Source organism: Tetrao urogallus, assembly GCF_951394365.1.
Source record: "Tetrao urogallus genome assembly, chromosome: 1".
Lineage (NCBI taxonomy): Eukaryota > Metazoa > Chordata > Aves > Galliformes > Phasianidae > Tetrao > Tetrao urogallus.
In genome coordinates this window covers 177999746-178024457 of record NC_136813.1, presented here as the reverse complement: position 1 = coordinate 178024457, position 24712 = coordinate 177999746, and the positions used below count along the sequence as shown (strand labels likewise).

The following is a 24712-nucleotide window of genomic DNA, read 5'->3' as shown; positions in this document are numbered from 1 at the left end:
TCTACTTTTCACTCTAGTGAGCCCTTCTGAGTTTTCAGTATTTATTTCAGCACAGAATGTCTTCATAAATAGAATTCCCACTGAAGTTTAAGTTTTCCATTTCTTTAATTAATGTAGAAATGCGTTATTGTATGATTCCATCTGGCTGTAACAGGAGATATATTTACCCCCTATCAAATCACATACTTTTACAAAATTCAAATACGTTTAAAAGACAATGAGAGATCAGATATGAATTTTGTGTTATCATTTTGAACAGCTTCTGCCAAATTTACCGACTAGGCTTAAACTCATCTCTAAACCTGTTTTGAATGGCCACGAGCCATTGTTTGTTTACTGTGTTTATTCTCAGCTGTCACTGGAGTAGTAAACGTATGACTAGTTGTAATTAATTATTATTATTATTTATCTATCTATCCACTGCCTTAGGGAGTGGATCTAGTTAAAGCCATTTAGGAAAACTTATTCTTAATACACTGTGGGATGTTTCAAAAGCACTCAGTGGCAATCAGTAAAGAATGGCTAATACCATGCTTACAGCAATGCACATATACTGATCAGCATGTCATCGACTCTATGCTACAGCAGTTTTCCTTCAGGCAACTATTTTACTGTCTTCTACAATTACATAGATAACAAGATAAAAATCTCCACAGGAAACTGAAGAAAATTAGAAATGTTACTGTGAGACTTTGTAGTTGGGACTTTTTTATGCAGTGTTTTTTTTCCCCCAAGAGATTTACGCATATACACATTTCCCTGCTTCTTTTCACCATATTCTTGTTACTTGATTTTATACTACTGTCCATTCAGATTTCAGTCATTGGAAACAAATCTGAAGTTATCTAAAACTCAAATTTTTAGTTCTGCTTTCAAACAAAATTCTTAAATTGGAGTAATGTTTTGTCTCATCTGCTTTTAAGATGGTTATAATAACTGGGAGAAGAACTCTATAAGAGCAGCAGTGCGGAGAAGGACTTGGACCGGGGCAGTCCAAGGTGTTTGTATAGACTGGGGGATGAACCCCTTGAGAGCAGCCCTGCAGAGAAGGACTTGGGGGTCCTGGTGGACGAGAAGCTGGACATGAGCCAGCAGTGTGCGCTTGCAGCCTGGAAGGCCAACTGTGTTCTGGGCTGCATTAAAAAAGGGGTGGCCAGCAGGGAGAGGGAGGTGATCGTCCCCCTCTACTCAGCTCTTGTGAGGCCCCACCTGCAGTACTGTGCCCAGGCCTGGGGCCCCTGGCACAGGAAGGACGTGGAGCTCTTGGCATGAGAGGAGAGCCACTAAGATGACCAGAAGGCTGGAGCATCTCTCCTATGAGGAAAGGTTGAGGGAGATGGGATTGATTAGCTTGGAGAAGAGAAGGCTCTGGGTGGACATCATTGTGGCCTTCCAGTATTTAAAAGGAGCATAAAAACAGGAGGGGGAACAGCTGTTTATGAGAGTGGATAGTAATAGGACAAGGGGGAATGGTTTTAAACTGAGACAGGGGAGGTTTAGGTGTTAGGTATTAGGAGGAAGGTTTTCACTCTGAGGGTGGTGAGGCACTGGAACAGGTTGCCCAAGGAGGCTGTGGATGCCCCATCCTTGGAGGCATTCAAGGCCGGGCTGGATGTGGCTCTGGGCAGCCTGGTCTGCTGGCTGGCGACCCTGCACACAGCAGGGGTTTGAAAGTCAGTGGTCATTGTGGTCCTTTTCAACTCAGGCCATTCTATGACTCTGTGATTCCATGATTTTTACTTCTTCTGTTGCTTGTTTGTTTTAACGCCTTCTGCTTTGTTTTCTTTTTATTTTTAAGTATCTCTAGCATGTTTGTCTTCATCCAAGTAAGCCCTCTCCCCGTGCTACTACATTTGCATGCAGGTTTTTTCCCCTTAAAACCACATGGGAAAAGAAATATTTTGCACTACCACCTATATAAATCAGCGCTAAATATGTAAAATGGTACTTTGCATATTCTGTCTATATTCCTTAATGGAACTTGTCATGAAAATGGATGGCCTATTTTTATTTCAGCAGAAGTGTGGGTCGCTTAAATATTTAGAGTCATTTTTTGAGCTTCCATAATAAAATGCGGAGCAACCATTGCAGATCACTGAGCATTTGCTTGCTTCTGGCTTTTGTGATGCTTTGCCTTCTTTATTTGATTTAGTGTCTGGATGACTTCCACAGTGTGGGCATACACTACGTTTTAGTTAAAAAAAATAATGATTAATATAATGGATGCAATAAATACACTTCTTAGCCAGTATAATGCAAATTGGCATCCCTTAGCGGTCAGTACTGGGACTGGTGCTCTTTAATATTTTTATCTCTGACATTGACAGTGGGATTGAGTGCACTCTCAGCAAATTTGCAGATGACACCAAGCTGTGGGGTGCAGTCCATACACCCGAGGGGGATGGGATGCCATCCAGAAAGACCTAGACAGGCTCCAGCAGTGGGCCCATGTCAACCATATGAAATCCAACAAAGTCAAGTGTGAGGTCTTGCACTTGGGTTGTGGCAGCCTCCACTATGAGTACAAACAGGGATACGTAAGGATTGCCCTGCTAAAAATTTTTTTTGGGAGAAAAAATAGTCTTTTCCATTTTGTATGATTTCCTTTGGATTACACATAGTTACTTGAAAACAGACAAATTCTCCTTGAAAAGCTATAGTCAGCTTTTAAGCCATTTTACTGGTTTTTAAAAGGGGTATTTTGGGGCTTTCTTCTGTCAGAACTTGAAACGTTTTATTGTGTGTGGTACAGACATAAACGCTCTGCAGAGGTTGTTCACGCATAACATGAAGGCTTCTGATAATCCTCTTTCAGGTGTGAAATATCTAGAATGAAGTAATTTATTATATATTAATTCTGGTTAACCAGGCATGATTTGAGATTTTCACAGTCTGCAAGAAATTAAGTATTCATTAATATTTAAAGCCATTAGATGACACAGTTGAGCAATAAATGATTCATTTGGTCCCCGCTTAAGTAAATGTTCGTTGAAGTTTCTGACTAGAAGATAAGTGGTGCTTGTCTTTGTTTTCAGTTATTTTCCTCATCTTTGCTTTATTTATTCTATGCACTTCATTGACTTGTCTTCTTCTCTCTCTTTTCCTGAAACAGAAGAAGAAGAAGTGGAAAATTTTGATGTTTCCAGTCTGCCTGAAGAAGTACTGCAGAACATAGAAGCTGACAGTTATTGGTGCATGAGCAAGTTGCTTGATGGCATTCAGGTAAATTGATTTTTCCTGTCTGTAAGTAGTGGAGATAACTGATTAATGTCATGGCTTTGAACTGCTTTAAGGTTGTTGGGAAAAAATGCATCTGTGAAAAACAGGGGAGGAGTAGATTTTCCCATTGGAGAAATCTGCTGCAAATTTGGCATATTAGGAAAAAAAAGTTCAACTTTTTTTGTTCTTTTTATGACTTTTCATGACGTGCTAGAGCAGAGTAAAAATGTCCAGTTCTAGAGTCATATTATGCATCTCCATCACCAATTGTACAGAAGGTTTACTTAAGTCTCCAAGTAAAAGAGTCCCAATGAGATTCTGAAAAGCTGGATCCTGTATTGATTCATTTTGAAATGATTGATACGTCATCCTTTAAACTTACTAAACTTACTCTTACTAGTTCCTGAAATTATTTTCATGTTTTTAAAACGTCTGGTTTAGGCTTGATATTTCTACAACCTCACTGAGTGTTGTCTGAATTGGTTCAACATAGGAAAGCTATTAATATAGACTCAATTTTGTCCTAAGTGCTGCAAGTAACAGCAGAGTGGAGGATTTGTAAGTACTTGTTGGATCTACAAACTAAATGTGTAGCTCGGAGTCTTGTATTTAGGTGAGGGAGGAGTCAGTACAGTCTGGCAAAGATTAAATGGTTGTCAAAACACCTGTATTGGATATTTAGCACTGTACAACACTTTATGCTGCATCGGCATTGCAGCAGTAAAGCAGATACTTCTGACTTTATGAAGAAGTTATCTGAATTGAATTTTATAGGCTTTATGTTGTGATAGACATAAATAGTATGCCACTAATCCTGTTTTTCAGATCTGTCATTTGAGATAAACATTCTGAATTTTGTAGAAAGTAAAAATAATCTGACTTTTGAAAGTCAGAACATACACAAGAAAATAATAATCAGTGTGTCTTTCTGGGCTGTGATGAGATCAAAGCTGACCTTTGACAAAAACATGAAAGTTTCCGAAAGGCGTTGATTTCTCCTTTACACTGGCAACAAAGAATGTTAGCGATGTTCACTAGGCAGATGGTTGCAGTCAGGGTTCATTTGCTGTTTTCAGTGAGCTGATTAGAAAATAAATTATGGTTACAACTATTTAGCACTTCGATGCCGCTGCTTTTCTTTTTTTAAGTGATGTTCATACCATCTCTTTCTCATTATTCCCTGATTTTAAATGAGCTGTACTCACAGTGTGGAGAATCTTTGCTTTGAAATTGTTTCAGTATTATTTTGATGACAATAGAAGAATTAGTTACAGGGATAGCAAAACTTTGGTAGATTGATTCCTAGCATTTTCGTAGAACATGAGATGATGGAAAAGTGCTTTTAGAACATATGATGAATTCAATCCTTCTGATAGGTGTCATGTATCTTACTTAGTTTTCAATACCTTTTGGACAAATGCTTGAAAACTAAAGTGTTTATTTCTCCAATTACTTTTAATGCCGTGAAGAACACGGAGGTTGAAGTTATGTATCTGGAAAATGCCTATCCTCCAATCATTAATAAGTCATCATTAAATACCAGCAACAATAAAAATTCATATGAAATAAAGCTGCAATTTTCAATGAAACTAATGTTTTTGAGATTCCCAATTTTGATAGCATTTTTAGGATAAATGTTTTTCACATTTTAGTACTTAATGTTTTGAAAAGTGCTTTGACATGCTCTTCCTTATGTGTATGTTTTAATATGAATGCTTAATTGACAAAAGCATGTTGCAAAATTACACTCATAACAGAATTTGTTTTTTTATGATATTGAGTCAAGAAACAGAGCACTTTAATTTCCATGAGGGTATTTTGAGTATATTTCTCCTTGTTCAATGTCAAATGAGCAGTAGCTCAACTTTCGTGTAGCATCATTGAAAAACGTAGTCTTTTTATCATATTGATCCCTGTAAAAGATGCTGCATTTCTTATTTCATCCTCACTAAATGGCTGCATTTCAAAATATTTGACCACGTATCAAGAACAAAAGTCAGAACTTGAAATCTACTTGAAGAAATGTGTGTAAAAAATATTTTACAATTTTGTCTGATTGTGGAAAATCTGTCACAGGGCCGCTGCTGTACTTTTCTAATAGAAAAGGAAACTTAAAGATGACATCATTTCTCCTTAAAATTCTGTTTTCGTACAAAAACATCAAGTGCTGATAAACAAATTATTGAAACTAATTGTAATGCAATTAAACTGCATCGATTAAAAAATTTAAGCTCGTACATAGATGGAATGGTTATCAATTGGATGTATTCAGGGATGCACTCATCTATCAAAAGCAGGCTTGAAATATTATGCTGCAGTGTGACTAATGATGTTACAGTTAACTCATTGCAACTGCAGAGTGCTGCTGAAATGAAAGATTTGCTTCTTTCTTTCCTCCCGTTCTGCTTTGTTGTCTCCCTATGTGTTGATGCCCATTTTCTGCTCAGATAGAGGGGTCATGTTGCAGGATGAGTTTGTTGGGATAATTAATCCAACTGGAAATTATCTTGTTGAGAAGCAGATGAAAGATTGTTTTACTGAGCTGACTTCCATTCTGGATATGTGATTATAGGATCCTTTGAAAGGAAACAAGGACTAAATGGGGACTAGGGTGTTAGGATAATGTGGAATCATTAAATTTAACGTCAAGCCCAAAGAGCATAAGAGGATTTATATCAAACTAATAAACCTGTGCTCCTCCCTGCTCCTGAACGTTCCTTTGTGATCTCTTGCTGAGAGCAAGAGCTGTGAGCTGATTTAGAGATCTGAATCACACAACAAAAAAGCACTCATCAAAGACCTTAAACTGGCACTATAGCAAAAAATGAGTAGAAGTACCCAGCAGGGCCAGGGCATAATCACAGCAGGTAAGATGTGGATTTACTTTGCTGTAGATTATAAATTTGTGCAGCTTGTTGCTAATATGCAGTAAACTAGATTGTCCACTTCGGGTTTCTCTGCTTATCAGTGAAGGTGCTACTGATTGTTTCTTGGAAGTAGTTCTCCCTATTCCCTCAGTATTTTCCATGTAATCTGCTATACATGCATTGTGGAAGGTCTTTACAGCCAATGAGCAAAACTGCTCTTTTCTCACAAAGCTAAAAAACCATGAAAAAAAACCATAAAAAAAAATAATAAAAAAAAAAAAGCTCAAATCCTAAACAAGGTCAGTGCTTAATGTTTCCTATTTTTTGTGAAAATACATTCCAGGAGACTTACATATGACAGCTGATATTTTGTCTAAAATGCCTGAATAACTAACTGATGCAAGGAATGTGCGATGCTGTGGCGATAACTGCAATCTGGAAATGTGCTGAATAGCCATAATGTATTGATGAGTGTAGCCTTTCCATTTGGTGTTGGCCTCTCAGGACTGGATAAGCTTAAAGAATGTACTGTGATTGTATGGGAACTGCTGAGTCCCAGCCTGAACCTCTGATTGATCACCTGAGGCGAGCCGTGAGTCAGCAGAGGAGCACAGGCGGAGCCAGGCTCCAGGCCTCCTAGACCTATTGAAGAGCTGGCTACCAGTGGGGAAGGATCTCTTCTGGAGATCTGCTCTGCTGGAGTTTTGTGAGTGAGCCCAGGGTAGGGGTAAGCTTTCTATCTATTTTCTTTTTGTTATCATTATCTGCTTTGCCAATCTCTCTTGTTTATTTTGTAGTTATAACATCTTAATGTTCATTGATTATACAACGATAACAGTTAGATACTGGGATATTTTGGACAGGAAGAGGCCTCTACAGCTCATCTAGTTCAGCTTCTTTCTCAGAGGAGGTTCAAATCTGAGATAAGATTTCTGAGGGCTTTGTCCAGTTGAATCTTGAAAATGTCCAGGAATGGAGGCTGCAGTATCTGCTGTGAGGGTAACCCGTTCAGATGCTCGAGTGTCCTTGTGTTGAAGAAGTTTCCCCCCACCATCATATGAAACGTCTCATGTTTCAGTTTATGCTGCTTGTCTCTCATCTTCTCAATATGTGCTATTTAAAAGTCAAACTCTGTCATCTTGGTGACATAGATTTTAGCAGGCTGCTGTTACATACCTCTAAAACCTTCTTCAGTCTGAAGAGCTCCAGTTCTTTCAGCTTTTCAAAGGGAATGCACCCCATTCTCCTCAGCATCTTGGTAGATATCTATCCTTGTTCCAGTTCCTCTTCACAGAAACCCTTGACCACCCAGGTTGTCTTCAGCTTGTATTCTTGCATGAGATTCCAGTTAATAAATTTTTAAGAATGTGTATGACTGTGTTCAAAACATGTCTAAAAACACCACTATTTTTAGTGAATTACTTGATTCACACCTGTAATTCATGATTAACATTTAGCAGTATTTTGGTAGGTACATTCACATTGCAAGCAAAGATCATGGTTTTTTTTCTGCCTGATTAGTTATATAAACTACTTTGTCTTACGTTGCTATTTGAAGAATCTATAGTGTTTCAGATGTCAATCCTTTTTGCTTGTGATAAACGCCAGTCTTCTTTAGAACACTCCTAAATTGTAGGTGATGCATGAGTACTTCTGCATTTTCACCTTTAGGAATAATGACTGTGGACATGAGAAAATGAGATAGAACTTATCCCACGAGTACTTTTTTCCTTTCAAGTTGACATTCGCACACACCCTTTTTAATTACCTTTTTTTTTTTTTATTACTGTATCATCCTTTATAACACTTTCCTCAACAGTCTCATTAGCATTCAAGAAAAAGTTCACATAGATCTGTGCCTTCTGAAAACGTAACATTCACATATAAAATTAAGTGTAACTCTTCACTTTAAGTTCAAGTGTAATGGTAATAAAATAACCAAAGGAGAAATATATGCATTGCATAATGATCTGACCAGATGTATTAAAAATAGCAGTAAAATTTTAAGATCGTTATTTATCCAGGCCTGGGAATTATTAGAATAAAAGCGAAATAATTCATTTGCAGGGACTGTAATGCGATGAGGTATATGTTAGATATTTCTGTGACTGATTAACTAACAAGGTTTACAGTCTGCAAAGGGAATCCTGCAGAGAAAGTTGTTGCTAACCTGTGCCTCAAATCTTAGTTATAAGTGGATGGATACAGTGCTACTTGGAAAATCTTTCAAAGGGTTTGAGGGAACAGATACTTAGCATGAATATTTAGATCAGACTTTGAGAAGTCTGTGCAGAAATAACACTAAAACTTCTGAAAATTCCTCATAGGACCTTTCAAAGATCTATTCTTATGAAAAAAATAGGTCAAAGATAGCTTTCATAAAACCCCTGCAAGATAAAGGTCTTTCTCTACCATATCTGTATTTCTCTGGGGTAACCAGGTACTCATAGCTGAACTAGTTGCTAGCTAGAAACTAGCTAGAACTAGTTTCAGCTAGCAAGGTTAGTCATAGAATCATAGCATCACCAAGGTTGGAAAAGACCTCTAAGATCATCCATTCCAACCATCCACCTGTCACCAGAATTTCCCCACTAAACCCTGTCCCTCAGTACAACACCTAAATGATAATGAATTGCAGACCTGTTATCTGTGAGTATGGAGTTTGTTAGCCAAGATAGACATATGTAAAAGAATATGTATTGCAGCTGTCTACATATGTAAAAGAATATGTATTGCAGCTGTCTGTGTCTACCTCTTATCTGTCTCTTGGTGTATGGACCATGTGTATGTTGCATGTGTGCTTCCATGCACTGATCAAGTTTCTGCATCGTGGTTGTTGCAAGGTCTGTCTACTTGTGCTGATACAGTGGTAGCTTATCTAGGATTTCTGGGTATACTTCAGTTCAGTGCTCCATTTAGCTTAGCTAGCTAAGGTGCTCTTTCCTACACTCTCCTCAGCTGGGCACAGCACTACTAGTATGGTGTGTTCAGAGGAAATGTGGACGAACAGTCCCCACTATCACTGCAGAGCTCATATTGAAAGATAGTACTGCAGTCTTGCAGTTGTTCCTGTGTTAACAGTTCATGATGCCAGCAGAAATGCATGCTTTAGAAATGTGGAATTCCTGTAAGGAGTTTTCAAAAATGTTAGAGAGTTTTTTTCTTTATTTAGCTCTTGTAGCACTTGAGCTGCATGTCTGTGCTGTGTCTCTTCCTGTAGTCAGTAGCTCTGTAACCCAATCTGTGTGACAGAACTTCTGTATGGTAATAACTATTGAGTTATTTCCAAAAATCCAGAACGTTCATGTTGTGATAGTGCCGTGTCCAAGTTACACCCTAAGAATGACACAACTTTTCTTTTCTTCAAGCTGCGACCAGTCTAAGGAAAAAAGGAAAAAAACAACGTTTGGGAATGGATTGCCTTATCAGGGCTGGTTAATTAAAAAAAAGTAACAGCTTTTTCTTTTAGAATGAAAGTACAAGTTGGGGTTTAAAATTTTATGAGTGATAATATATGGAAGGATTGAAATGACTGCTGATGTCTGCAAACATACTATGTTTTGCTGAAAGTGAGTTTTTTTGTTGAATGGGGCCTGCTGTTCTGATGGTTGTACTGTGCCGTGGGATTACTCTCAAATGTTTGCAGTATCAGCGACTTCCATAACGCTTTTACTTACCAGGAACAATTTCAAATTCAAATGTTTGTCGTCTTTAGTTACAAACATGAGATACTTCAGGAGAAGTAGGTTGAGCAATTAAGGCAGGTGTTTGTGCCTGGTCAGGACTCTTCTTCTAATGTGAAATGGGCAACTTCAGTGTTTGTAATAATTACTGATCAAATAATATCCCTAACTGTTACTTCTCTCTTTCTTTAACTGTGTGTCGAACGTGAGACTGAACTTTTTGAAGCATGTGGCCCAAAGGCCCAAACAGGTGCTACAATCCAGGTTTTCTTCTGTATTCATTCTCAGATATCTGTTTGTTTTTCTGATGTACTCCATTAGAATACATGCTGTTTTAAAATTCCCATGATTTAAGGAGATTATGTAAAATACAACAAGGGTTTAGAATTTTTTTCTATAAGCACCTTTTAACTTCGTCATTTCAAGGTAGCCTTATTACGCTTTTAAAAATAAATAGCCCTAAGGGCAGACTTTTTCTGAAAGCAAAACATATACGCTGTTGTGCCATTCTGTGTCTTTTCTGAAGGACCTTCAGATCTTCAAAGTCCTGTGTGAAACTCATCTGCAGAGAAGTCTTTGAAGACTTTATTAGTACCTGAAGAAAAAAAAAATATATTTTATTCAATAATGTGACCGTGCCAACTCAGTCAATAGAGTTGTTGTAACTACTTCTTGTTGGAATGTAATTAACATAATGGTTATGTTAGTTCTACTCTTTTGAATTAACACTAATGCTAATTAATACATCTGCTATTGCCTGTTCAAAACTTGGAATAGTTAAAACACGAAACTGCTGTGGTCTTCTGTATAGAATCATGACTCTGAGCAGTGTGGGACTGCTTTGTTTCCTGATGGTCTGGCCTCAGACAGACTATTTCAAAGTAGGTCCTGAAGTTCGTCATGTACCAGAAGCTGAGAGTTGACTGCAATTCTCTGGGTCTGACCATCCACTCAATTCTTTATCCACCCAGTGGTCCATCCATCACATCACATCTCTCACCTAATTTGGAGACCAGTATGTTGCATGGACTTTTTTTAAGTTTTCAGACGTCAGGTTTAAAGGAGTTGTGGAATGTGCAAATTTATTTCATCTTCTCACCTGAGAATGGAATAGAATTGTTCAGTTGGAAGGAGCCTTCAAAGGTCACCTATTCCAACTGCACAATCACTTTGGGGCTAATCAGAAGTCAAAGCAAAACAATGAGTATGTTCCTCTTAAGCCATTTTTAATACTGAAAATCTTTACGTGCATTTTTAATAATGGAAATCAGTGAGGAAAGTCAGAGGATTTAAAAGATTAAGATTCAGATGTGTAGATAAGAAATGCTGTTCTTTGAAATTAGAAAGTACTTAAAAAGGTCCAAGTAGAAAAAGTAATACGGTATGTTTTTGTGTGTCTTTCTAAGTGCATATTGTGTTATATATCTGTTTGTATAAACACATTGAAATATATGTATAACGTGTATATATTGCTCATGGATTTTCTATATGTAATTAATAATAGAATGTAGTTGTGTTAATGCATTTATATCTAATAGTTTGTGTTTCTTTCCTTCTATGTATCCCTATAGCTGCTTTTGTAATACAGCAGATGGCCTTCACCAGTACTGTTTCCTTTCCCACATGCAATTAAAATAATTGAAGTCAGAGAGAAAGATTTTCAGAATTCTTGTGGACTTATGGCTGTGAAGTACACTTAGTATTTTTTAAGTCATATAAAATTAGAGTACCAGAACTGTGTTGAACTTGGTTAACGGTTCCTTTGGATGCACCTTTAAGACATGATTAAAAGGCAACTGTGTTTTTCTTAGCACTCAAGAAGCTAGTAATAATTTGAACAGATCACTGTCAGTACTGTGGCTGTGGATGGTGATAAGAAATGGAGCATTTTAGTTACAGCATACATCACAGTGACTTGCCTCTCGTAAGTGGTTGAAAATACTGGAACACACATTTGTACTAATCTGCTTTATACTGTAAGCAATTAAAAGTGCTAGGGGTGTACTGCAACATCTGGAGATTATTACAAGTGAAAGTAGGACCCATCCTTATTTTCACTCAATACCATTTCTCAGTGTATCCACAGAAAGTGTTACTGCAGGACTTACTGGCTGAATTATACCCTGTTGTCAGCTGTCAGAGCAGAGAGCGAAATGGATGGGATTTGATTCCCATGGTGATTTTTGGAAACTGTTTTTTCTCTCTGCTTTCCTTCTGTGAGTACAGGATGAGAGTTTGAGTTAAATCTATTCAGTGCCTTTTTTATCTTTATTTATATCCATTTCTTCAGTGTGTTTATTTTCTTTATTTTCACATTCTAATCAAGTTTATTCAATTTAAAATTCTAACCTCTAACATCTAACTTAAAAAAAAAAATAAATTTTTTTCTACTGTGTTCATGTCTTCTCATATAGTAAGGACTGCAATTGAAGTATTTTAAGACTTAATTATTATTTTTGAGGAAGAAGTCCTGCCAGGCCTATTTGTAGTTGCTGGGCAGTTAGCTATTAGTCTCTGCAGAATAAGTACCAGCAATTAACACAAAGATTTGAGGGTGAAGCAAGTTTGGAGCCCCTGTGACATTATAAAGTCTTAACCTTTGGTATTGTAAGGTGAAACTAATTATATGTTGGAGTCTGAACTAGATATTATAGCCATTCAGCCATGAAGTAGGTTAGCACGGTTCACTGAAAGTATGTTGGAAGCTATCTGAGCAGAATGTCAAGGAATTTAGTGCACAGTAATGCATGTTTTTTTAATATTCATTGTACGATCTGTTCTATCTCATACTTCTTTGTATGTGAATACTTTCTAGACAGTCAAGAACAGAGGTTAGAAATATGATGTTTGTGTTAGCTGCTTGCTGAAGATGTGTGGAGGTAAAAAAAAAAAAAAGCTATTCCTTATTCAGAGTTAGTCTTTTGCTTCATGTAGATGATGAGTTACACAAGGAATAAATGAAATATAACAAAAACTTAAAGGACAAGTAATGTAGCATGCCTGTGAGAACCCACAGGTGTGAGGGGGAAGAGGGAGGAGAACTGAAATACTGGACTGTCTTTTTCTGCAGAAGTTAGGAGGGAACTGTATTGAAAATGTGCTCTGTAAAGAGCTGTCAGTGCTACAAATAAAAACTTTGGTCTGTTGAAGAGCCCATTATGCTGAATTTGGAAGCTGATAAAGCCAATTAAACTATATGTTAGAAAAACTCAAATCTTAACCGCTGAACTTCTGTATCGCCCTGAGAAATAACGAGTTGGATGTGTTTTCCTTTAAATCTGTTACTTGCTTTTCCTTTATCTGTAAGCATAAAAGGATTAAGAGTTCTAGATGTCAGAATACTTTTTTATGTTTGTAAAATCCTTTTTTCACAGTTTCACAAGCTTCAGAGTCAATTATAAATATCATAGGAGGGAATGTTGATAGAATAGTTTAATTAAAAAATAGGTTTTGTGAGCCAACAAGGATGTTCCCAGATAGATGAGGCAGCACAAGTAGAAGAGTAATTCTGAACTGGGTTCTCTTGGAGCTGAGTTAATAAATAGGAAAAGAAATGAGTAAGGAAAGATGAAATACAGTGAAGAACAAACTTAATAGCTTTAAAATCCAAGTTTGTGATTTTGGATTGCGTTTCCAGATGTGTGTGGAGTAATGATGCTTTGAGAAGGAGCAGTTTCAGATTCATAGATGGGAGCTGTGGTGCTGCTGCAGCATATGGGAAGCAGCAGTGTTCTAGTCTGCATTTGCTTTCTTTGTTTAATATGTAAGAATACTTTTACAGACAACTTGTTACAGATTGTATAATTGAGTACCATATTGCTGTACTTTGAATACAGTACCGCTTCTGGAACTTAGAGTTAACTTTCTTAAGATGTAAATGACTATATAAACAAACACGAAGTTGAGTTAGAGTTAATGCATTCATACAAATGCATGCAAGTGCCCTGCCAATTTAACTGTGCAGTTCATATGTTAGATCTTGGTACATGATATTAACTATGACCTTATGTTCACAGCAGTCGTGACTGCGTTGGAATATAGTTTTGATTTCTCACGCTGTTGGAAGGCATTATTCTGAACTTACAAGGATCAAATTTATATCTTCTTTATATCTGATTAGGGTGTAATTTTCATATTTCCTTCCTCATCTGTGATTAAAATTACAAATTTGTAGTGGGGGAAAAAAAAAAGATCTTAAGAAAAACCACTGTAGCATGACAGCTTTTGACATTTGAGAAGACAGCCTTCTGAAACTCTTTAGACTTCCATGATTTGTTGGAACTTCAGGGGCACTAGATCAGCAGGTAGCAAGCAGGTGATACAGGAATAGCTGTAAGGTATGCTGTTAGGCACACACTCTTGAGTAAGATGATGGAGCATGATTATTTTCTCCTGAACTGTAAAGACAAACTGAGGAGATGCAAAACCAAAACTTGAGCACCTTAAGGAAACAAAAGTAAAATAAATAAAAGGAGGAAAAAAAAAGAGTTAAGTAATTGGGGGAAAGGAAATTCTAATTTTCCATAAACTTATATTTGTCTATGGTCCTTTCTTTAGGATAATTACACATTTGCACAGCCGGGAATTCAAAAGAAAGTGAAAATGTTGGAAGAGCTTGTTAGTCGGATCGATGGTAAGTTTAAAAGCTAACCTAATTTCTAAATAGTGTTTCATTAAAAACGTTTAGTCAAAATGTTTGCATGAAATCAAGCCAGCATCACTGCTGCTACCTACAGTGTGGAGTAATGTAGCCTTCCTCTGATGAGGTGTCACACTCGGACAATTTGTGGCGCGCTGGCCTTTGAAAGATCACTGTCCTGTATCATTTAAAGGAAAGCTACTAGAGCATGAGCCACTTTCATTACTTTTTATTAAGGCAATATAATCAAAATTCAATGGCAATTTCTTTGCAGCAGAGTAATGACCACATACAAAAGGCAGCCGGTATTCATTTCATATTAAGCTCAATGATTGTTGTAATTCGGGCAAGTCACAGTGGTTGTTTATGGCTGTCCTTTGGCACTATGTTTTGTGCCTTTGTGCAGCGTTTTGCTATCTGGAATGCCTGAATAATTTCTCTGTGGAATCCAATTAATTATGAACTCTGGAAATAGCATCTTTAATATTATAGATAAATTACAGTATGTGCAGGGGCAATTTGAGATTATGCTTTCATGTTTAAACAGGGCACTTTGAAATATTTTCTACCTTCGTCCTTAAAATAATTCCCTTCATGAAATGCTGACTGTCATATTGCTAGAGCAGAGTTTAATTAAATGAAAGGCAAGAGATAATGCTTGCCCATTCTAAACATACTCTCTTGGTAGTTTGTTAAATTAATGAACAGAGTATTAACAAAATGTTGCCAAGCAGAACCAGCCATATATTTGTCACTTTAGCCTGGCAATGATGAAATAGCAAGAAAAAGTATTTCCTGAGTAGTTTAATATTTGATAATCTGTGTGAAAAGATTAATTCTGTGATTTGATTGTATGCATGGTGAGTTTTTATTGAGCCAGTACTTACCATAGCGAATTTGGGTTGGCCTGCACATACTTGCAACCTAAATTTTGATTGAGCTTTTCATGCCCTTTACGTATTAATTACTGAAAGATAAGAGCAGGAGTTTATGTAATATTCTGCAGTGTTTATGTAACATTCTGCTATAAATGTGGATGTATATAAAATTGTAGTAATTGTATGTATTTTTAAAAACGTATAAATTAATATTAAAAATAAAGGGATGCTTCTATGTAAAGTGTAGGAAAATGTTTATTTAGAAATGTTTCTAAATTAGTGCATTTTATAACTTCAGAAATCATCTAACTGCTTTCAGTATGGATTTTCATCTTCTTTTATGTTAATTTCAGTATAGGTGATTAGATTTCAATTATTTATAGAAACAAGTGCATTTTTAAATAAAGTGCATAATTACAATACCTGCAAGTGAACATCATAAACGTGGTCAGAAAAGTATGGAAACAAATTTTTAAAATGAAAAATACTGTTCTGATAATAAAACTCATTCTTAACATTTTAAGAAAAAATAAATAAACTATACTACAGTTTGTTTTATAAGAAAGGAAGAATAGCTGAAGGCTTATTTGTACCTTCAGTGCTTTGGGTCAGTGGATTAAGTTTGCAGAGGATTATTTTGAAGTCTTTGCACTTAAATAAAAGAAAAAAAAAAGGGCAGTTGTAGCAAATACATTTTTCTTCCTAAACTCTCCTTTGTAGAGCAGTTTAATTGCTATTTACTGACTGCAGTTAGTAAGCTAACTGCAATTAAAATGTCTTCTGGATTTTTATTTGATTGCAAATAATTTTGTGAGGTCTTTAAGACTGTGGTTAACAGGAAATTGTTGGAATACACCAAAATTGCGGTACCTCAAAAATTGCAGTTGTTTATACGTTTTTCTAAGTGTAGGCACAACATACTTTTACATCAGCAAATATGTAAGAATGTAACCAACACTGTGAGTAATTTTACTTTGAGCTACAGAGTTTAGAAGATCCTATATCAATATCTGTGGCTGTAGACAACTGCCAAAGTGTTAAAAATGATGATGGACACTGAATGATAACTTTTCTACATTAGAAATGCTCATTTTCTGGCAGTTTTTAGTAGAGTACACGGGTGCTTGCTAGTTTGTGTTGACTCTTCAGGCTGTATTAAGCAGTTGCAAGGCAACATCTTAGATTACTCTTAATTATAGATTCTTGATGTAGTTGAATAGTTGAAGGACAGCTTTCTTGTTTCAGTGGTATAGTTGGAGAATGCAAAGCAAAGTCCTAACTAAGAAATTGATTGCCTTACAGCAGGTGTATTTTATGATGTATGTTATCCATGTGACACACCTGTAGCATATTTGGAAAGGAAACCATATGTTAAAGGAAACTATTAAAACTATTAAAGTAAACAACTAATGGGAATTATGACATGTCACAGCGAGGAAATGGAATTAAACAGAAATTTTGACAGAAATTTGTTTTCTGTGAATGAAAAATGACACTATGAAATATCTTATAAAGCTGTTACTTCTCAAACAGTAGCAAGCCTGAAGAATTTCAGTGCAATTGATGCTATTGAATCTTAAGACTATTTTGGTTGAATTACTCCACAAATCAGTGGTCCAGACCCCAGATCTCATCTCCAAGGATGGAGATTCTGCATCTTCATTGCATAAGACTCTTCAAGGCTTTGACTACCATCAAGTGACTACCAAAAGTCATTGTGGCTTTCTTTAATACAATCAAATAGAATCTTCCTTTATGGAATTAACGTATAGTGTGTTTTATTAACCATTCCTCTCGACTTTCTATTGTGCATAAAACCACTGGGAGTGCACTAGGTGCCATTCTCCCAGTCATACCTGAAGTTGCTGCATAGTATTGGCACCAGTGTTCATCTCTGAGATTTCTAATTATTTTTTGTGCCATTTGTAACTGACAGCCACTTGGACACTTATTCTGCTGATCACAACCCTTATAGTGCAGAGGCACACACCAGCTTTGGTTTGAAAAAGATTTTTCAGTATTCTTTTTTTTTATGTAGTGGAGTGTGCAGCTAGTTCCTCTCTTTTGCCAGTAAATATAGTCCAAAATACATGAAAGATTAAAACAAGGCTTTAGACATTGTGTTGGCAGTGGTGGACATGCGCTGCTATTTCAACTTTTGGATGATGTCTCAGATGAGGGATCCTGACCTCCTTGGATTTTTTTGATAGAATGATGATACAGTTAAATTGTTATCTTTCTTACTGTGTGTGCTTTTTTCCTTATATCTTCATATTGAGTCTGCAGTACTGCAGCTAACGAGAAAAGTGTGCTTGATATGAACTTAATAGTTTTGCTTTAAAAAAAAAATTGTATGGTTTATAGTAACTGTAAATATTCTAATTGCTAATTATGATTACTGTGGAAGAAAATAATGTTCCTGTTGTTACTGCGTCACATTATTTTCTTGATGCTGGATAATTGAACGGTGAAGAGAACCTTAACATAATAAGTAGCTGCTTGAATGGATGAAGCTTGTGCAGCTTGTTTGCTTATTATAAGGGGTTACCAGTGTATGAAAAGTGACACTTAGCCCTTTGGAGAGTGTTAATACATTATGTTAGTGATTCAAGGAACCTTCATTAACCCAGCCTCATGGATCACAACTCCTCTCAATATAATATGACTGTCCTTGTGTGTACAGTGCAAAACACTGAATTAGATTTCAAACAGCCAAGATAATCTGTTTATTTAATCGTAATCTCAGCCCATTTAAACTCCAGAAGGTATTTTTAATGACCCGTGTACTCAGTGGAATTTTTTTATAGGTAAGACTGAATAATGTTTCGTCTTCAAACTCTGTCCCATTTTTCACCTTGTCATCATCATTCATGTCTAAGAATTTCACAAAAATTTTGCAAGAGAGGATCAATAAATTGCTCAATAGTATAAGCTATCTGTAACAAGAAGCTACATTTTCTGTTCTCTGTAATGTCAGTGGAGCTTTTCTCCTGTAAAATGAACAATCTCATGATTTGTAAACAGGTCAGACAAGTTTGATGCTCTCTTTCTCAATTGCTTCACTTAGCCTTGAAATCGAGGAGGCATATTGTAGGAATGGCAAATTAGCTCAGGATTTATGTTTTTAGAATTTACAGATGTTTAGCATTTACCTGGTTTCAGACTTGGGAGAGTCTTGGTTTCTTCAGTTTACTGGAAAGCATCTGATAATAACATAATAAGTGATAAGATAAGTGATAAGTGATAAGATAATAACATAATTAAGTGTCAGGCAGCCTGCAAGAAAGCTGAGCATTTGCACAAAGAAGTAGTCTTGGGTTTTCCCATAAACTGACCAAAAATATAGGCTGTTAAAATGCATGTCATTCTCTCTAAATTAGCGAAAATGCAACTTGAGGAGAAAAAAAAATAAAACAGCCTATTACTTTTTTTAAATTGCATTCTGATTAATGGTAGAAAAAACTTGTAAGGATGGTATTCACAACTCAGAGCCTAGTATGGATATTCTTCATCTCCTGTGAGGATGATTATGAAACATTTCACTCTAAATGTCTTACAAAATAACTCATCAAGTTTGCATTTGTGTGCTGAGCAACCTGATCTATGTTTTCACAAATCAAAGAGTTGTAGGGTTCGGAAGGGACTTCTGGAGATCACGTAGTCCAACTCCTCTGCTAACGCAGTTTCCACGGAGTAAGTTGCACAGGAAAATGTCCAGACTTGTTCTGAATATCTCTGTTCTTGACAAATTAATCTTAGCTTCGCTAATCTTTACTTATTTATTTATTTATTTCTCTCATGGATTGCAAACTTCTTGGTCAGATGTCTGCATTTCTTTCAGTAATGTCCCAATAAGGACTTTTTAATCAAGAAAATTGTCGTAACTTGCTGTTGTTATATGGCCTTAAGCTTATACTGTAAATACACTTTAACTGTTTTTACCCACAGAAAAAAAGCTGCATGCATATTTTGTATGTATTTCTTTGTTGTGTGTGTATGTGCGAGTTAAGTTCTTCACAAGACATTTATTTATTTATAATTTTTCATTTTTATGTTTGCTTGCTTATATAGAGTGAAAGAACTTACTTCATTGTATCATTCTTGGTACTTCTCCCATTTTGAGATACTTGCTTTAGGTGTGTCTGATAGGTTATTTAATACTCAGTATTTATGTATCATGTTATGGCTTCTTAACTAATTGGGCCTGTTTATAGTACATCCTTCATTCACATAGAGCTAAAGGAGAATTATTCTATCTAATGTCCGTTTGGTTGAGAGGCAGAGTGAAGAGCTGTGAACTAAATGGCTGAACTTTCATTGGGATTCCTGCAGTTTTCTCTCTGTGTTGAGTTGGCACGTAGCATTCTGCACATTCTTGTTCTGAGAGAGACACCCATTCCTGAAGAACCATCCAGTCGTTCAAATACAAATGTTTTATGCTTTTGCTAAGATCTTAATTTTACCTGATGAGTTAAGGCCCAAAAATACTTGGAGTCAATGCATTTGGTAGTTCCTATACCTTGATAGTCTCTAAAGATTATTTAGTTTCTGTGCTGATTTGACTTTTTAAACAGTGGAGAAAACTGGTTTTGATTTTTTGTTTTTGAAAATCTGACTCTCAAAAAGACAAAATATCAACCAAGGCTAATGTATTTTCTTCTGTAACACCACTGCAGGTGTCTGCTCAATAAACCATGATAGATACAAACTAACTAATTTGTTCAGTTTTTAATTTGGATCTTAGTTCATACAATGAACTGAAGATGATACTGTGGTGACACTTGCTCAGTCTTTGCTATATATTCATGCTGATGATTTCTTTAAAGTATGGTTAAAGAATACTTAACCAGGTGTGCAAAATTATGTTCATGTTTAATTATGTTGTAAAGCATTTTACTGACACCTGTAATTTTCAACTAAAATTGTGTCTGTGGGGAAAAAAAGTGCCAGTTGTCGTAGCTGTAAAGACTTTGTGTTCTTTAAATCCATTGAAGCTGTGTGAATTGGAAGTGGGAACAGAATTTATTTAGATCTTACTGCTGTTGAAAATTAGTGATTAATAAGGTCATTCCTTATGTGTCAGCTTGATGCTGAAGTGATTAAAAAACTTGTAGGCATTTCATAATTGTTTTAAATTAATTTGTGCTATAGAGCTCTTTTTCATTTTAACAATGCCATCTTATTTTTTATCTGATTTTATGGTTGTAATTACTGTATTATACTTTAATCTACTCTTAGATGCTGCTCACTGGGCATTATAATTATTTAATTTATCTTTTAAATCATATTTCTATATTTTACTGAGGATTACGTTTGTACGCTCGCAGGGTTCAGAGATCTTAGCAAGAGTTAATTAAGACTGATGTTAAAATCATTTATAAATTCCTGACTTTTCTAAACACTTCGACTTTTAATTAGCCTAAACTTACATTTTTGCGGCAAATTAAAGAAAAAAAACATGATCTGAATTGTAGGAAGTGTTTGACGTTAATCCAGTTATGAATGCATACAGTTGTGATTTATAAGATATGGCTACAGTATTCTGATGAATGCTTCTTGGAAGTAGAAATATCTGATCAAACAAATAACGTTGTTATTTGTTAGATCTTGAATATTAAGGTCAGGTTCCACCTGGGACACCAAGTGTATTTTTATCTTTTAGCTTGAATGTTTTACTGCTTGGATTACTGTTAGTATTTTTCCTAATAGTTTCCTCCATTTTCCTCTGGATACTTCAGAATTATTACACGCTTGATTCCTTGAGGCAGCTAGATCTCCCATCCTTTGTGTCAGTTCCCCTGTCTGTCCCTCTGTCCATTTTCTGCTTTTGCTTTGGAATCAGCCTCTTGGACTTTTTCATATTGGCTGGATATTTTGAGTATGAAGAAGATACTTCTCAAAGTCCTAACAAGTAGCAGAATATTTAGTGGGCTGATTAGATATTTTATTAGATACATTAGATACATTTATTAGATACATTATCTGTAGGCCATGAAAAAAATACTATTAGGTATTATGTCTGGTCTTCTGCCAGTCTTGTTTTTGTTTTATGCTGCACTTTTCAGGGATTTATTTATTTAGTTTTTGCTTTTAATTATATGATTATAATTCTTACAAGGGATGAGGTAGAAGGCAAACTAATTCTGGAGCAAAACAACTGAAATGGTAATTGTAGCTATTTGGATCTCTACTAGTACTTGAGGCATTAATATATATCATAGCGAGATCTTGTCTCCAGGTGCAGGTTTATGATCATTTCTGAGTGTCTTTTTCCAGTCATCAAGAATTTCTGTTGTTTTTAATGTATATTAATAAAAATAATGGAGATTAATAATAACTCATTGTTAAGCTGTATTCTTGACAAAATCAATTTTATTCAAACATTCATTAATTCAGGTTGAGGGTTTCTTGTTGGTTGTAAACTTTAATCTGCATCGAGGGATACCTGGCATTGAGGTTTTGCTCCAAATTCTTTGTCTCCCATAAGCTCATTATTTTGCAAACCATCTCCACGTTGTTCAAAACTAAAGAATGAAATGCAGAACTTGCCTTCAGTAAAGGGAAGCATTGCTTACCAAAACCAGTTTTGTCAAGAGTTTATTTTAAGTCAGAGGCAGGCAGTTCATCACGAGATTCTGCTCTCACAAGTTTACCCTTGGTGGCATTCATAGCAAGCAGCAATATTCTCAGATGTGTTACTTGTTGTTGATGTCACAGTACTGTCTTTTTTTTAATAACTCTCCGTGCTGTTAGGAAGTTCAGTCAGGTAGAATTACTTACTGTAACACTTAATTGCTTAGAATAAAATCTGGTTGGTTGGCCAGTTGCCTGCTTTGCTCAGCTGAGAGGACAGTACTGAAGTTTTGTAAATGATGGCAAAGACTGTCAAGAACCAAGTCACAGCATTACGAACAAACTGGGAAAGAAATCTGCTACTTTACACTATTTGCAGAGATTGTACATAACATTTCATCCCTGCAATGGGCTGTGAAAACTTTTCTGTAGTTGAGAAGTTGCAGTACTACATAGGGAGGAAAATCACTACTGGCAGTTCAGGTTTATAAAAACTGTGGCAGTGCTACATGGGGGGCATTTCCTATTCGTAATCTAACAGTTAAGTAAAGTTCGGCCTTGCAAGCATGTTCCATATAACTCATTGAGAGTTATAATAATAATAATATATATTATTATTATTATTATATGAGATTAAACGTGATTTTCTTTTCTGTAGTTTCATCTTTTAATAAACAGTAGCCAAATTTAATTGATAATCTGGCAAGTAAAAGATAAATGTTTGCACTGTGGTGTGCGAGAGAAATTTTATCAACTGTCAGGCAATGAAATGCCAAACGTAGTATTTGACTGTCATGGGGCTTTTAAAACATTTAAATATGAAATTGCCGTAACCTATGTTACGAAGCGTCACTGTCAACATTAGCTGACAAATTGAGTGAGTTAATTAAGTCATAGGTAATCATTTCTTACTACATTTGACGTGGGAAGAAAGGTGTCTGGATTTTACATTCAGTAGACAAAACAACAAAAACAGCTAGCTAGAAAATTCTACAGCTGTATTATCTGTTTTACAAAAGAGAAGACAGGAGGAAACATTTGGATCATACTGGTCTATTTATCTGTTTTGTTAAAGTCTCTACAAAAATATTAACTAATATTAAATAGCAAAAGTTAATTAGTGGAAAAAATAGATGGTGAATGAAGATCCTGAGTGCTTTTGAGGCTCTGAAATACTGTTCAATCTCCACTGCATTCCTCCATGAGATTATTACCTGCCTAGGAAATATTTTTTTTTTTTTTAATTAAAAAACTTTATTATCAATTTGTATATTCATTCAGGGAACCTTCAAAAGAGTCATTAGAAAATTAATAGAAAATTAGGATTTTATGTTAATTCTGCAGTAAACTTTGTGTATTTCAAAATGAAGAGATTTTGAGTTTGGAGTGCCATGCTTTGCCTGCATTATTATCTCCAAGATCATTGATGATCATTTTTTCTTTATTTTTTTGGAATGTCAGTCCTTTTTGAAGTAACAAAACGACAAATGCAAAACCAAGGAGAATTTTGACAGTAAGAATTCTGCTATGTAGTAGATGTGGAAACTGTTTTCTGAAATGTCAGTCCTCTTTATTGTTCAACTTCTTTGGCTTGTCTTCCGTTACGTTAGTCTCTGAATTTTTAGATTATTGCACTTGATTTTATTGGCTTGGCCCAGAAGGAAGAAAATCCAGCTAAACTGCCATTTGAAATTGAGAGTGCTAGTATATTTCTTGGCACATTTTCATACATCGAGTAGAAAGACCACAGGCATTATTCTGTGTTAAGAAGTGTCAACAAAACCTCTGCCATTATTTTTTTATTTGATTTGGATTGGTACCAAAGGAAATACTCTTGTAGCAACTGTAGCCACTTTAAGAAGAATCTTAATAAAGACAAATACATGCTTTTTCTTCCTTCCCTTGTATTAAAAGACCTGTTTATTTGTCAGATATGCTTAATTGCATTTCAGATGATGTTTTAATAATTAGCCTGTTTTATTTTATTTTTGTTTTACTTTAGAAATATGTATAAAGTGATGATAAAGTGGAGTTAAAAACGAAATGCTGAAGTATGAACTATGAAAAACCCCACATTTTCAAAAATGTCAAAACTAGGTTTAGAGTCGAGCATCAGAAAAGATTACAAAGGTTGATAGGACTCTTTAAATAAAGGTCATCAATAAATGGCTAGTATTGCAAAGTAATAAATTACGCAGATGGATGCAGCTCCATGCTGTGCCACTGTAATTTGGCAATTCAAGCATCATTTTACTATTATTTTGTTATTCCTTTGCTTATGTGGAAACTTTCCCAGCTCTTGTTCTGTCAGCGTCCCTCAGTCAGGTCAGCCTTAAGTCATCATGTTTTAGTGCAGGTTATTTTGGCCTTAACTGTGCTTTAGTTTCTGAATCTGTAATCACATACACCTTTAATTCTGAAATCAGTAAAACAGCCTGAGAAGCTGGCACTAAACAACAATAAATATTTTATGCATATAGATTCTGCTTCCATGAGACACTGAAAATTTTAGCAGTATGTTACAACATTAGGTACTCAGAATTAATTTCAGAAATTTTTGATGAATTCATAGAAACCCAATTTTGGCTTTTAAAAAGCTTAAAGCACATGTTGATGTAATCTTGTAGTGAATAGGTGCTACAAAGATTTTTAACAGAGATGTGATGGATAGAATTATTCCAGAAGTCCAGAGTAAGAGGATTTGTGAGACGTACTTCGCTATTGTTAGTGTTCAGGATGCCTAAACAAATTAATATATTCTGTAAGTGTGTTTATTAAAATTATCAGTAATTAGAAATGCTAGAAGATGAAATATACATTTTTCTTGATATGCTACATAAGAAAACATTTTCA

The 24712-nt window shown here is 35.6% G+C and overlaps 1 protein-coding gene across 3 annotated transcripts in view; it reads left to right on the top strand.

Moving 5' to 3' along the window:
• Window positions 1-24712, top strand: part of TBC1D22A (TBC1 domain family member 22A) — a gene marked incomplete at both ends in the record, with an annotated part of 151961 nt that overhangs the window by 53768 nt on the left and 73481 nt on the right. For all 3 annotated transcript variants that reach the window (XM_079534708.1, XM_079534707.1, XM_079534706.1), the window contains 2 exons: window positions 3113-3222; window positions 14327-14402. In XM_079534708.1, the coding sequence (XP_079390834.1) occupies window positions 3113-3222; window positions 14327-14402 (186 nt within the window). The remainder of the gene's footprint in view (window positions 1-3112; window positions 3223-14326; window positions 14403-24712) is intronic.